This window comes from Echinococcus granulosus (assembly GCF_000524195.1).
Source record: "Echinococcus granulosus chromosome Unknown EG_S00011, whole genome shotgun sequence".
In the NCBI taxonomy this organism is placed as follows: domain Eukaryota; kingdom Metazoa; phylum Platyhelminthes; class Cestoda; order Cyclophyllidea; family Taeniidae; genus Echinococcus; species Echinococcus granulosus.
Window position 1 is genome coordinate 235,065 of NW_020170391.1, and position 14,456 is coordinate 249,520.

At 43.1% G+C, this 14,456-nt stretch overlaps 1 protein-coding gene across 1 annotated transcript; it reads right to left on the bottom strand. All coding sequences in view use genetic code 11, as the record gives it.

Annotated features, from left to right (window-relative positions):
• Window positions 1-988: 988 nt before the first annotated feature.
• Window positions 989-13,444, bottom strand: EGR_02409 (hypothetical protein; the record flags this gene model as incomplete). The annotated part of the gene is made up of 24 exons (XM_024491658.1): window positions 989-1,826; window positions 2,948-3,093; window positions 3,388-3,490; window positions 3,621-3,866; window positions 3,969-4,127; window positions 4,389-4,783; window positions 4,870-5,080; window positions 6,117-6,419; window positions 6,621-6,828; window positions 7,460-7,739; window positions 7,807-8,064; window positions 8,161-8,307; window positions 8,349-8,430; window positions 8,472-8,565; window positions 8,638-8,886; window positions 9,417-9,568; window positions 9,645-9,820; window positions 10,096-10,217; window positions 10,487-10,732; window positions 10,906-11,266; window positions 11,594-11,854; window positions 12,277-12,409; window positions 12,986-13,173; window positions 13,208-13,444. The coding sequence occupies 24 exons, from the start codon at window positions 13,442-13,444 to the stop codon at window positions 989-991; spliced, it is 5,595 nt and encodes a 1,864-aa protein (XP_024353809.1).
• Between the last annotated feature and the right edge of the window lie 1,012 nt (window positions 13,445-14,456).

Consider the following 14,456-nt stretch of genomic DNA (forward strand, 5'->3'; position numbering starts at 1 on the left):
ATGTACGCCAAAGTGTTGTTTGTTTTGGTGGAAAGGGTTATCGTCAGATGGGCCACTCCAGCGTTGGTATGGCCTCGACAGGGATCTAAAATGGAGATTAAAATCTTATTGTTGCGGATACTGTCTTCAGGCTTCACGAGCTTAATTTAGAATGGAACAGTTCCTTAAATACGAGTACACTTGCGTGAATGCACCCATAGTGGTTTCATGTTCACTCGGTAATATGGCACGTAATCTTCGTTTGATTACAAACATATTTCTAAATCCAAACGGAGATCAAAACTGGGGCCAAAGGTCGAGTCCTGGACTAATTAACTACCACTTTTTTGGATAACATGAAGTGTGTCAAGGTAGCACTGCTATTTTCGACTTTACAGCAGGGAAGATGGTTGTGATAACGTATCTCGAAATCGGAGGTACTCAGCGGCTCCTCAGTTCGAGACTGTTATTAATGGCTTATACTCTAAGAAAGCCTCAAAATGAAGCAAAAAAAGGTCAACTGGGCTCCGGACACTTGTACGCACCCGCCTTGTGCAAATGCATAAATTCCAACAAACTAGGCTTTTGTATACATTTTTGTAAAAAGCTTGTGCGCGAACGTTTGAGAAAAATCATGGTAGGATTGAAATATGACGATTTCCAAGGAGCACGGTACCCAGAAGATTTTTTGGCTATAGCGCAACGTATAGTCAAACTATTGGATCGTAGCATAATAATCACCAGTGGTTATTTTCGTCACAAAATCCTAATCTTGACTTTCAAAAGTTCCTTTTGCCCAGTGGGTGTCATTTGCTTAGTTCTACTTTAGGGCCAAGACAAAGGACAAGCAGGCTGAGGAGACTCATAATTAACGGGCAGCTTTGAACTGCCAACAGCATCAAGCAACAGGCCTAGATCAAATGTGGACACGCGGTCAATTTATAATGGAATAAAACAAAATAAATTTATTTTAAACATTGACAACGGAAATAAAACAACGTAACGAATTCTATCGTTCCAAAGGAAGTTCTTCGTCTGATGTGGATTCCAATTGCGCCAAGAGTTGCATCAGCGCGAAATGAAACTGTGTGGCTTGTTGCTCATCATCAGCGGGTCCACCTTCATTAGTATCCACAATTACAAAGAATATTGGTCGTGGAGGCGGTTCTAAATTGGCTTGCTGAACTCGAATGGTGCTGTGCACATCTTCGTTTGATGGCGTAACCGATATTCCTGGGGCCAGTTCCATGTAGACTTCTTCTAGAGACTGACCCGACTCGGCGGGCATCTGGGCCTCTGAAGTCTGAGGTTCGATGGCCGACGCCATCAACAAACGAGTAAGCTCACCTATATTATCAACTCTCGGACTTGCCTCTCGGACTTCTCCGTCTGTTTCAAGAGTTCGGGGATCGGTGTTTAATGATGAGTCGCTTGTAGTTCTGTGCAATCCAGCGCCTTCATCTCGTGACAATTGAGGGGATGTTTCTTCATTTAAGTTATCGTCATCTAGCTCTAGCATATCAGGTCCACTCTCGAAAATTAACTGCTGTATATTGGCTGTGGGACCGAAAAACCAGACATCTTGATTTAGTGGAAGCCGTGGCAGACCACCAAACATCACTCCAAACTGGGGGGTAATTGGGCGGATAAAGATTGGACGTGGTTCGGGTGGGGGCCATTCAAGAATGCGCTCCTCATTACCTGCTGTTTGTCCGAAACCTCTAAAACTGTTCATTCCAGATGGATGAGGTTGCCTTCTTGTAGGTGATGCAGAGTTTGAGCGATCATCAATGATGGGACAGGAGTTAGTTTCAAAGCTATTTTCTTTTCCATTTGAAGCAAAGAAACTGAAAGATCGAGTGGATGGACTGGGGAGATAGGAAATGTCAGGCTTTCCCTGAGTATTAATCTGAGGTTCTCGTGAGTCAATTTTCTTCCTATCCCTTCTGGTGGGCTTATGGTTATTATTATTCGCCGTGGATGGCATTAACAAACCTGCATTCCTGGCACACTGATTAGTAAGACTATCCACATGCAAACGGTATTGCAACTAAAAAAGTGGAATTTTGTCCTAAGAAAGTAGGAACATTGAGGCGACGTGGATTTGCAAAATACGCGGGAGACGCCTCTTATCGATTGGTCCGGGAACCGCGATTCCCACGTGACGCGCGCTTGAGTTTCGTATTTTCCAACGAGGACACGGAGGGACATGCTTAAACAAGTTGGGCTTCTGGCTATAAAATAAGCAGATAGGAAATGTCTTATTCGCCCATACATAAGTCCGTTTTTGGCACCTACGATGAACTACAAAGCACAAGCCTGGCCTTGAACACCGACCATCACTGCATAATTCTACAGCCACGTAAACGAAATCCAAATACTGTGCGCTCGATGAAGCAGAATCCCAATACATTTACACAAATGAATCTGTCGAGAAGCACGCTTTAAAGAGAGCAGCCACGCAACCGACCCCACTGCCATTTCCCCACTTGTAGACAAACATGAACGCCCAAACGTCAATCGAGTACCTCCAGATGATTTTATGTACTGAGGAAAGTTGCCAACACTGCGAACCAGGCCAAAACACTCCCAATCCCATTTCGGCTAGTTTGTTAGAGATAGGTTCTAGTTTGCTCCAAAAATTGCACATTCAACGCCATGATGATCCATAAGAATACAATCATCTCACGTGAAGAGGATAATCAGTATCAATGATGCGATTCCGACAAAGCTTTAGACTCCGCCTCGGATGCTGGAACAAGCCACTGCATATTTCGTTCTTATAATTAAAAAAAAAGTAGAGCCCAAAATGGGAAGCCAAGATGTGTGACATGAGATGAAAAACAAAGGATGAAGTAATTCTTGCACAATTTTTTAAATATTACACACTTTAATGATAGTATTATCGGGCCCTTGATATAAGACTGCAGGAGAATCCAATAGGCAATATGGAGCACGTCAAACCAACGTTGGTAAGAGGGCTAGGTGTTTGGCTAGTGAGGCCTGGTAAAGGCTGGCTGAGATAAAAATGAGGACTGAAGAACGCAGGTTGCCTTCGTCTGTGATGTACTTGCGGAGGTTCTCAAGCGTTGACGAGACCTTTTCCAGGAGTACCTAGAACATTAATGCCAAATAAGTGTAGGAATAGCTGGCGATCACCAATTTAGAGTAGAGATAAATTGCATTACATATAAATTAACATTATACGAAAATAAAAAATCCATTGGGAAATATTAGGACAAATACAAAAGTAACTAGTTAGAAACAACTGGTCCGGATTTAATCGAATAACTCTAGTCGGCACAAAATGGAAAATCGCCTATGCTAAAATCACGAAAGAGGCAGGTGGAGTAGTGCAGTGAGCAACTGACTACCAAGCAGACAGAATAATACAATAAGATATATTACCGTTGTGTTCACATTGTGGTGCCTCAAAGCCGAAAATAGAAGGTTAAGTACGAGTTGAACATCAAAGTACGGGTTAACTTCATTCGGTTCATAGCAAACATTTCTAAAACGCAAAATATCCATTTGTATGCACCTTTAGGTAAAGCAGTGAAATGGGCTTGAAAGGAACTGAGCGGCACGATGAGAAAGCTATAGTAAACGAAAACAAACAGTGGAAAGGTGCTCCCACATACATTGCACGATACTTGTGCAGAGTTTCAGCTCGGCCGACGATTGCGTCAAGTTGGGACTGGAGAGACTCAACTAACCAATCGACGGGTCTTGGAAGGAATGATGGAAGGCCGGAGAGGAGGAGGTTAGCTCCGCGTAACGGACAGACAGGATGGTGGAGGCCAAAGATACGAGCAACTGCTCGACCCATCACTTCGCGCACACCAGCGGACTCATCGAAAAGTCCGCAAAATAGTAAACGCATAATACTAAATTAGCAAAGAAGAAATAGGTAAACCAAACAGCAACTGCCGTTAACTCAGGGGAGAAATTAGATCATGTTGCAAGGGGAAGAAATACAAAGGCCCAACCTAGCTAATTGGGAGTCAGAAAAATCATCAACAGGAGCCCGATTACTGGAATCGAACCACACGAGAAGAGCCCGTGAAGCCTTCAATCTGGAATAGTCATTCGTCGGCGCTGCGGAAAGACAAAGGTCTAAGTGCTCCACCCACCAGGCGGTATATTTGCTAAAACAAACAAACAAAAAGCAGTGTACTTTCGAAATTTTTAATAAGAAACTGTATAGAAGGGAACTGGGTTAAGAAAATAATGTTCCCAGAAAGCTGCCTTGAAAATTTACTGGGATCATTACTAAGGCCGTAAACAAACTGACTTATCTAGTGAAATTACATGTTAGAATTTATATTAAACAAAAAGTTACGAATAAGGACCGAAACGAAAATGCAAAGGATTCTTGTTGATTCTCCAAATGAGGCGGCACAACTTACGAGCGTGCCTGCGCATCATCGAGATGGGTTATCGGAGAAGCGATAGCCAGAAGAATGCCCGGAAGGAGCAAAAGTTCCTGTGTCTCAGTGAGAGGCCAAGTAGTCAGCTTTTTGAGGCAGCCAATGACCAAGTCTTCGCTCTTGCGAACTATCATGCAGTCATCTAACGCAAGGCGCAGAAGGGTGAAGGAGAGAGCCTTTCCAGAGACAATTTCATCAAGACCAGGAGGAATCCCGCATTTAATGTTCGCCAGGAGGTGAACTAATAGTTTTTCATCCATGCAGTTGTTCGGACGCATGGAAAATATGGTATGCGATTCCAGAGGTAGGCGTTTAAAATTGTCAATTGTGCGGTAGAGATCGTAAAAGGCCGAGTGAAATGCGGGAAAGAGAGACTACGAGGAAAGTAGAAGAGATAAAAGACCATTACTAAGGAGTTGAACGTATTAGCTTGTGAGAGCATACACCAAAGAAGTAATACCTGATAAAGCAAATCACCTGAGCAATCTCTCCACTGATTGCCAGTACAGAGATAATGGAATTCCGCGTGAAAATGAGACTTTTCCATGGTAGGAATGTACATGAAAACGTAGCGCAACATTCTCGCCATTTGCGCTGCTAAGTACCAGTGTTCTGACCCAGGACGGGTCCATTTGTTGATGTACTTTATTGCACCGACCCAGTTAATGCATCTGAAGAAAAAAAAACCAGAGAAAAACAATTATTATTCTAGTAAATTAAAATGCCAATGTCGTACCTGCCCATAGCCTAACAGATCAAAGTATTTTAAGCCTAGAACAGCTTAGAGCGCAAACAAATGACTAAATCTACACAAAGTAGCGTCGAATGCAATGCGATCCCAATTGATTTGCTTTAGCAACTAGACATACGCAGATGTGTGATTGTATCCATCACTGCCCAGACAGATAACAAAAAAACATTGGACAAGAGTTTATTTAACCTCCAAAGGTAAACCGTTTCCTCATTGATAATACTTAAACCTAACGGCAACCCATATGTCATTGCTTACATTTTTGCGAAAACTAACCCAAATCTCAAGCACTTGTACCTTATCGACATTGGTCACTTCATTAAATTTTCACAATGTAAAGTAACAACTTTTACGATGGGAATTTGGCGTAAAAGGTCTAATTGTGACAAGACAACTCATAAAGCGTATTTCCTGCGTTGATTTTAAAGTTCGAGATCACTTTCGATCAACTGATAGGGTGAAAAGAGATCATAGAGCATAGAGCAACAGAGAATAATTTAATTATCAACCATCGATACGCATTTCTATAGCTACGCTACACTATAAAAACCTTTGATACTTGAAAAAATGTAAATGAAAGCAACCACATCTCATGGTTGCTGAGCAACGGCATCAGAGAGTAAACAAGAACTTGTCAGTATAAGGAAGCTACCTTACCATCAGTCACAAAATCCCTTATAATCCAATACAGAAACAGGCTTACCGGTGCCACCTGAGCACCCTTTAGTTGTTGGATCAGTGACAATCTATAACTAACAATGCTCAATAAACCCATACTAAAAGAATTGTGACGAAGACTTACGCCTCAATTTCGGAGTTTAGTAAAGCGCAGATCCAATGCGACTAATTTATTTTAAAAAGCAATGGTTATGATGTGGTCTTGAGTGGTTCCCCTTGGTAATGAGAAATGTTGAATTCAAACATCTATCAATACAAAATAACCAGGGCTGACGCACTTTGCACGTTCGGAGGCTTCGTCACTGGTGGACGCGCCTCGAAGCCAGGCCTCGAGAGCAAAAAGTTGACCACTGACGACGTTGCTCACACAGGTGCGGCACAAGAGGTCATCCACACTACAGGCTGTTTGGAAGATGCACCCGAGTCCTCCCGGAACAGCAAGGAGGGCGGCGTCCGCATAGGGTGTGGCGGCAGGCGTGAAAAAGGCGACGAACGCCTTGCCAGCCAGGTGGCGGATCTTCGCCACTCGGTGCGACAAATACTGCCGTAAGCAGTCGCGCATTTCCCTTTTACTCCCTTCACTAGATAGTTGGAAAAAGCAATGCCACCAAGTTAAGATGAATTAGGATGTCAAACTATTTCATTTAGTTCCCTGTAACATCTGCCACAAATTGTTCAAATGCACAAAAGTTGTCATGCTAAATATCTAAAGTGAGGCTGAGAAGCCTTCAATAATTTTATGATGAACGACAATACAATGCACGAAAAGGGAGATTGCGTACGGAAAAGCCGCATTAGGAGAAGGGCTAAGGCGTGAAAGGAGACTGAGAAGGGGGACTGCGGCGCTGCGGGCCAGCCTCTTGCCAGTGAGATCCACGGAAAAAGTGTTCAGAAAGGCTTTGAACAAAGAAGGATAGCGACCAAACACCTCCGCCACTGTCGTTGCCGGCCGTGAGTGCAGCGGACCGACTAGACGTTTCACTAACGCTCCTGAAATGGCAGTAATGCAGACTAACAAATATAACGGGGAATACCTAATTAGTAAACCAATCTTGCAGACCGACCTCTATAGAACAAGGTTTAAGTAAGTACAACTGCACAGAAGTTTTCGTAGACTGTTATCCTCTTTAAAGTGTTAATATATTCAAACAACAAAGAACTGCTGAGATAGACCAAAGTCACTGAAAATTCTTCATGACATTTCCAACATGATTACGCAACCCCGTAAAGACAGCAGCACCAAATGCAGGTTCTTCGGTTAATAGCTCAAGAATCTGCATTTACACACAAGAAAGTGGCCAAAGTACTGCAATATGGCTAGGAGATTTGTAAAAACTGGCATTGCTTGGTATAGATGCAGCCGGTTTAAACTGATAACCAGTTAGTATTGATCACGACTGCATTTGTAAAATAAGGCAAGCACCTTTATTCGACCCAGTCTCACGAACAGAACGTATATGGGGTAGAACAAATTATTAGGGATGGTACATCAGCCTCCCACACTATTTTCTCGCTTATCAAGCGCCTTACCATTCTAGGACTCAAACTACAGATTGCTCAATCTGCTATCACATGTTTTACGTATCGAACCAAAGTAGGGAGATGGTGAAAAGGGGCTTACCAAACAGCTGAAGGGAGGCGTTGGCAATGGTCCATTCTTCGGCTGTGAAGTTGGGCAGGGCCAGTCGGCAGACGATAGCTGTGAACCAATCGTCACTGCCAGGAGGTGGGGGTGAGGCAAAAGCCACAGGCCCCAATCGGGCGTCCTCGATGACGCCCTTTATGAGGTGCAACGCCAATGCCTGCGGTGGGTCGTGTTTTGTGGGATTCATTGACTCCGCAGTGTCCCTTGGTGTGCTGCCGAGCTCAAACATGGTACACAGCCATCGCTGGAGAAGGAGCTGTGCCAGTGGAAAATAAGTATCTGTCTTAACTGGCTCAAAGGAGAGGTGTGGAATAGAGTTGTACCTGGTCAGACGGGGAGACAAGCAACTCGGCCATGAGAGCCGCCTTGGCGGCTGGCCACAGTCCAGCTGCACGTCGAGTTACTGAAAACTTGCCTTCCTTGACAGCTAGCATGCAGACCCCAATCACCTGATCCGGTCGTATCAGTTTTTTACCAAGCTCACGTGCAAGTAAAGGCCGTTTCAGTGTAGCTCGCTGGTTCACGTATTCTGAGATTGTGAGATAATCCCGTAGGCTTTGGTGTACGGCTTCAACTATGCCCTTGCGAGAGAATGCATACACATGAAAAAAAGCAAATAAGCAAGACTTCCCAAATTACATACATTTTACGGCGACTTTATGAAGGTTAGACCTCACCTTGTGACGACATGTCATGAGAATGTAAATCAACTGTTTGCCTATCAATAATAAATATTGCTGTGATATCTCATCGAGTGGTTCGTCGCGAAGAAGAGCCAACGAGACACGAAAGCAAACCCACTTAACGAGGATGCTTGAGGTCACCTATAACGAGAAAAACATTACCAAAAAATTTTTGGTAAAACCTTTAAAATAGTCCAATCCCACAAAAGGATGTGTTGATACTCGGGAGAAAGCTCGATTGGCAGATCGGTAGAATCCATGAAGCTATAAATTCGGAAAATAGGTTAGCCATGATTTCAGAGTACCCTTCTGAATCGTCGAAAAATGCCGTTTTCTTCTGAGCTTGAAGTGCAAGGCCAGTGACGGCTCGGCCAAGGGCTTCAAAGGAAGATGTTTCACCTGAAATCGAGGCCAGAGGTGGGGTAGGGATAAAAAGTTGGATAATGAAGGAGTAGGAAGCAAAAAACCTACAGCCCGCAATCAAATGGGAGAGACTGGGCTCCTCAAAGAAAGAATGCGAGCATGGACACCCAATCATTGCGAGACATATGCTAGAGAGGTGGAGGCAGTACTCAGCCAATTGAGGACTGAGAAGGTCACCCAAACGATCTGAAGCGGTCAGGTCTTGAGGATTCTCAAGTATGGATTGCGGGAATTGAGCCCTGGTACCAGGTCTTTTACCGCACCAGGAGAAAACACCGTCAATAGCTGTCAAAAAACCTGCAGGGACAAGTATTGATAATGAATCCCTGTCGAAATAAAATGCAACAAGTAAATGGTGGTATTCTTTTTAAAAAGTAGAAGCATTAGTTTTTAAAGTGTATCACTTGCAAAAGGTTAGTGCTTTAAAATATAATATGCGTCGCCAGGGAAACATAACCAGCTACCAAAACTTAAGACTTAATTAAAAAAAAAACAATCATGACTTCACCCGAAGCATAAGCAGGAGAAATCGGGCTACGGGCAATAGAACCATTCGATTTCCGACCTGTTTGATGAAATAGAACTTCGCCATGGTTGCCATAAAATACCTAGATATGGTACGCTAACTTCCCGTCAAATGCTTGGAAAACTAAAATATAACTTCGTTTCATTATGTATGTCTTCAGAAGCAGGCCAGAGACAGAATCAAACTACTCTAGGGCGTATACAGAGAGTGAAAAGTTCTACCAGCACCATGAGATCTAAAACGCCCTATAAGCGTACTTGATATGCAGCGAGAATGACGTTAGGGGAAAGAACACACTTACCGTAGCTCGGTTTATCCAAGATTCGCTGCACTACTCGACTAGTCACCGTCTCAAACGAAACCTCCTCCAAAGCAGTCACACTCCTGCACAGATCCAAAATGTTTGCCAACAGGTCTGAGGCCAATCGATTGGCGGCATTTAGGTCGGTAACACTACAACGAAGCAAACAAAAAGTTAATCCATTCGAGCACCTTGTGTAACCATGTGCATGCATGCGGAGAGGCCTACGAGGTGAGCATCCACTGGAAGAGCGTCGCACCCGCAGAGTATACCTCAGGCAGGTGAATATCGGACCAAGTTTCGGCAAGTCTAAGCAGGTCAGAACGCACCTCCAAAGCTAGCCACTCCGGAGGCGACGTCTGCAGCCAGTATGTGGTGAGGATTTCCAAGAAAATGGCCTGAATCTGGCGCCAAAAGAATAAACACCCAAACCGAGTTTTAACAGAATGTGAGCACGATGGATTATAATAAATCCCTACGTAAACCAGGTGTCATAGATCTGACTGATAAAGTTCAACAATCTGATGGCACTAGCTTAAACAGTGATCGATGGCATCAGAACCAATCTGTTCAACGAATGCACAATGCAACTAAATAAAACTAGGATTTTAACCATAGTCATTCAAATAAAACTATATGCAAAGTAGTAAAGGGAACTTGAATGTCGTCTTGGAAACACCTCAGAGTTCACATTCGGTAAAGACGCTATCATCTGCATCCATGTATGGCGTTCGTTGAGAGAAGGGAAGCCAGAAATTTTGATGATGAGGCTCAGAATTTGTTGTAGATTTTTCGCTGTGCCTTAAAACGTAAAAAGTGGCTCAGAGGCTAAAAAATGCACTGATGACCAAACTTGACAGAATCAAGATTGGCTTTTTGACAGTAATAGCGTCACGCCTAGATGTTTTTGTGCTTTACGTATACACTTTTCTCAAAGGTAAGAGAACGGATTGTTTTTCGTCATAACGTAAAGCTCCTTGCATTTGAGGTGTACTTCAACGCCACAAAGTGGTCTCGACCGATAGTTCCATTACATATATTCGAAGTGGAAGTACGGTTTCTTAGCTTACATGGTTCGAGGCCGAAGCGCCTGAGACTTTTCTGCTCACCAAACTCAGTGAAGGACAGCTTGAACATATTACTGATTAGCATTCCCAGCATCTTTTGTCGCTGATATGGCATGCCGGGAGGAAGAATGGGTTGTGACAATAATTCTTTCAAAAAAGGCGTCAAATCGGATGAATGTGTTTCAGATGAAACATCGGGATTCATAGCATATCGTGACCATATAGAAGCCGCGAAATGATAAATGTCACCTAAAGAAAATGAAAATTCACATTTGAGGCGCTGCCCGAGTATCTAAAGTGGTCGAAAAGCATACCTAGTGTAGAATATGGTGAAAATACTCTGCATAACAGGAAATGAGAAAAGGTGCTCAACGCAGCATTACAGATGAATGCTCAAAAAATTAACTCCAGAACTTTGGTACCCAAAACTTGCAGATGAGACACCGCAGTAGTACCAAAAACTGGCTCCATGACATAAGGATATCCAATGACCCCAGAAGAGTGAGATATGACCAAAGCATCAGCCTCCTCGACACTAAAGGTGGAGCAACGATTGCGAACGTGCAAAGCCATCCCATAGAAGGCATGACTCGCCATATTGCGAGCGGTGGGGTCGGCAGACAACAGAAGGCTCGTGACCCCCTCAAAAACCCGGCGATAAAAGGTGGGCTTTGGCGCCTCCGCGACCGGAGCTCTGACAACCAGTTCCACGAGGGCCTTACACATCTCTGCCCGGATCCGATCACTACCATGTTGAAGTGCCACTTCTATGAGGCTAGGATGCTGCAAAAGTCAAGAGAAAAAAGGCGAGTGAGCACATTTTTCAACTTTCGTGAGCATGAACTTATAAGCGTAAATATCAGTTATTAATTAAAATATGTGTTCCTTAATATTGCAAAAAAGACCAACGTATGCGGCAAACTATGAAATGAAGCTGCATTAGGTAAAATTCGTCCGGCACGAGTTTCAAGTTTAGCTGAGTAACATATGAAGTATTGGGAAAAGATGTCAAGATAAGATTTTAAGCCAATCCGCACCAATTTTGACGATGAATCGCTTGACAGTATGATTTTGAATTGTCTCCTCGCTTGTGTTTCATGTCCAACTTACTTCCTCGATTATTTGAACGGCGACATTGAAAGGGAGGAGAGGAAGAAGAGCCACGAACACTCTGAGGCGATATTCGGTGAAGCAGCTTGTACAGGAGCTGGCCATCTCCAATAGGAGGACTAATTGGTGGACAATAGCCTGCACAAGAGGGACGTCTTCTGCCGATGGCAAGTTCTGTAGCTCATGGTAAAGGTCGCCGAGTGGGAGGTTCACAAGAGGGGGCTTGCAGCAGTGCAGAATGAAGTTATCGAGCCGCAACTTCTGTAACGAACATCCAATTAAGGCCACTAGAGGATAAAGTTAATCGCCGTTGGCATTGTCGATTGAGACAGTTATTGGAGCAGACGCAGTGTCGAGCAGAGACAGTCTATTTGAAATGTGAGCTGAAGGTTACTTCTACTGAGGTGGCAGTTACCGTCTTTTAAGAATTTATACAAAAACCATTTAAATAGCAGTAACATAGGCTTTGCTTCGAGCAAAGGAAAATTAGCACTTTTCGGAGATAACAATTTGCAGATCTTTTTATGAAATGACGTTCTGGTTCGACTTTACATCGCACAGGAATGGCTAGATAAGGCTGATTAAGCAGCCAAACATCGTAATGGTTACCAAGGCAATGAGTCTCAACCACTCAGCGAGAAAAGTATGTTAAGGTAAAAGACCAGGTAATAGAGAAAACTCACAGCAGCCGCGTGAACATCTGTTTCAGATAGACCCCTTAGCTGTTTCTCGACTGAACAAGGGAGAATACCGTGCATCAGAAAGTTGGCCAGCGGATTAAGTACACGCTCAAGCCAGTCATTGACGCTTTTCTGACTACAAATTATAAAACATTATTCTTACACTTTTAATGCTGACCAAGCAAGAACGAACCATGTATCAAAATAAACAGGTCTGGATTTAAAAAATGAAAGTTACCACTGCAGTATGATGCCCATGATAACGTCACCAGCACCAGCCGCACAATAGTTCCATGCCAAAGAAAGCAGAAGGCTTGTCATTAAATATGGAGATCTTTCAAAAATCTGAAAAACATTCAAAGTTGATAAGTCGCCATACATTACAAGAATCTTTTAAATGCATAATTTACAAATATATAATAAATACCCAGAGAACGACAAGACTGTTCTGCAAATTTGAAGATTTCGAAATGACTCTGTAGCTTTGTAAAAAGTTGATAACAAATATAGTCTGACTAAAAATGATATTATTAAAGTGAAGCACAACAGAACATAAAAAGTACGGAGTATGACCGCACGGTGATAAGTATCAGGTGTGCTCAAACTCACCCACGATAGGGGTGCATGAACCATTAGCGCCCCTATTAGTCTAATGGAGCCTTTCGTGAGGATAACTGGCTCCGTCATGGAATATGGGCTTCCAAGTACGCACCTTCCAATGAGATCCGAAGAAACCCAGTCAGCAAACGGTTTTGGAAGTCGATTTGTTGCAAAACGAAGCCCGAAAATATTGCCAAAATAGGTAGTAACCACTTCCAGTACTCGAGAGTCGTCTGAGTCCCAATGTGGCAATAAACGACGACAAGCAGTTCTCAAAAGATCCGATTCTTCTTCAGTAGCCTAAATATGCAAAAGCAGAAATCCCGAGGCATACCTCTTTGGCGTCTCTACTAAGCAGACGCTTCTTGATGTAAATGTTTAGAATCTCGATACATTCAACGAGAACATCCGAATTGGAAGAAAACAGATAGGAGTTGAGCACATCAAGCAATCCAGTTAGGTCAATGTCTCCGGGGCAGGAGGCCTCAACCATTCCTCCGAACAGGACCAGAGGCATACGATCGGACACAAGGCACAGTTCCAGGTCAAGCTTTTCGAGAAGGTGCGACATTAATGAGTTTGCTAGGACAGAACATTAAAAATCACTAAATACCATTAATGAGAGAGACAAATTCTTCCGGTTTGATAGGACTTTCCCATTTGAGACTGCAAAGAGCCAAAGATTGGCAGAATTTTCGTTGGCAAACAAGCGGGCAAGACTGCTAATATACAACGAAAGAAAACACCCTACATTCAGGAAACAGCGCTTTGCCAGAGAACACAAGGTGTTGTGGCATGAATAGGAATCGGAACGAAGAATGTTTTGGATAAATGTCTAACAAAATCTGTTAATGGTATCCAACGTTACATGAAGATCCTTTTTCAACAAGGTTTGTTGATCGATCCTCCCCATTAGTGCCTATAAATGTAAGAAATTGAAGCTGAAGAAAAAGGCGTATAGCTTTATTGAGGAGAGCCCAAGGAAAAGTGTGTTAATCGAACAGAGATTGTAGAGCAGTTTAAATGAGGAATGGCATACATGGAGAACAGTGATATGAGAACGCTAACGTAGGATAGGAGTTCGGATTTTCAAGATAGTAATATTATAGAATTGAACTCAGTTAAGAGCCTGGCTGCAAAAGAAAACGAAATTAACCAAAATTATCTACAAACGCCTCGACGACAACGACGATAGCCCTCGGACTTTAAAGTCACTTAAGAGTGGAATACCAACTGAGACTCATCTAACAGTATACACGTGGGAGCCAAATGCACAAATATCCATGAGTGTTAGTACAGAATACGAAATTAGAAATAAAACTTTAGGATGCGGTCGACATTAGAACACGCACACGACCTTGACGCATGTCCACAGATGATTCGTCTAATTTGACTTTATTATAAAAATATGAATTTGGCAATGTGGTTCTTATTGGTATTAATTAGCGCTAAAAACAAGATGACTTTCCCACTGCGGCATGCAAATTTCATCCCAAGTAGCCAAAAGGCAAGAGCGGTGCTGAATGACGTTAACGAATTAGACACCTACGAGCATTAAGTCTAGAATCATCAAAAAACTCCTT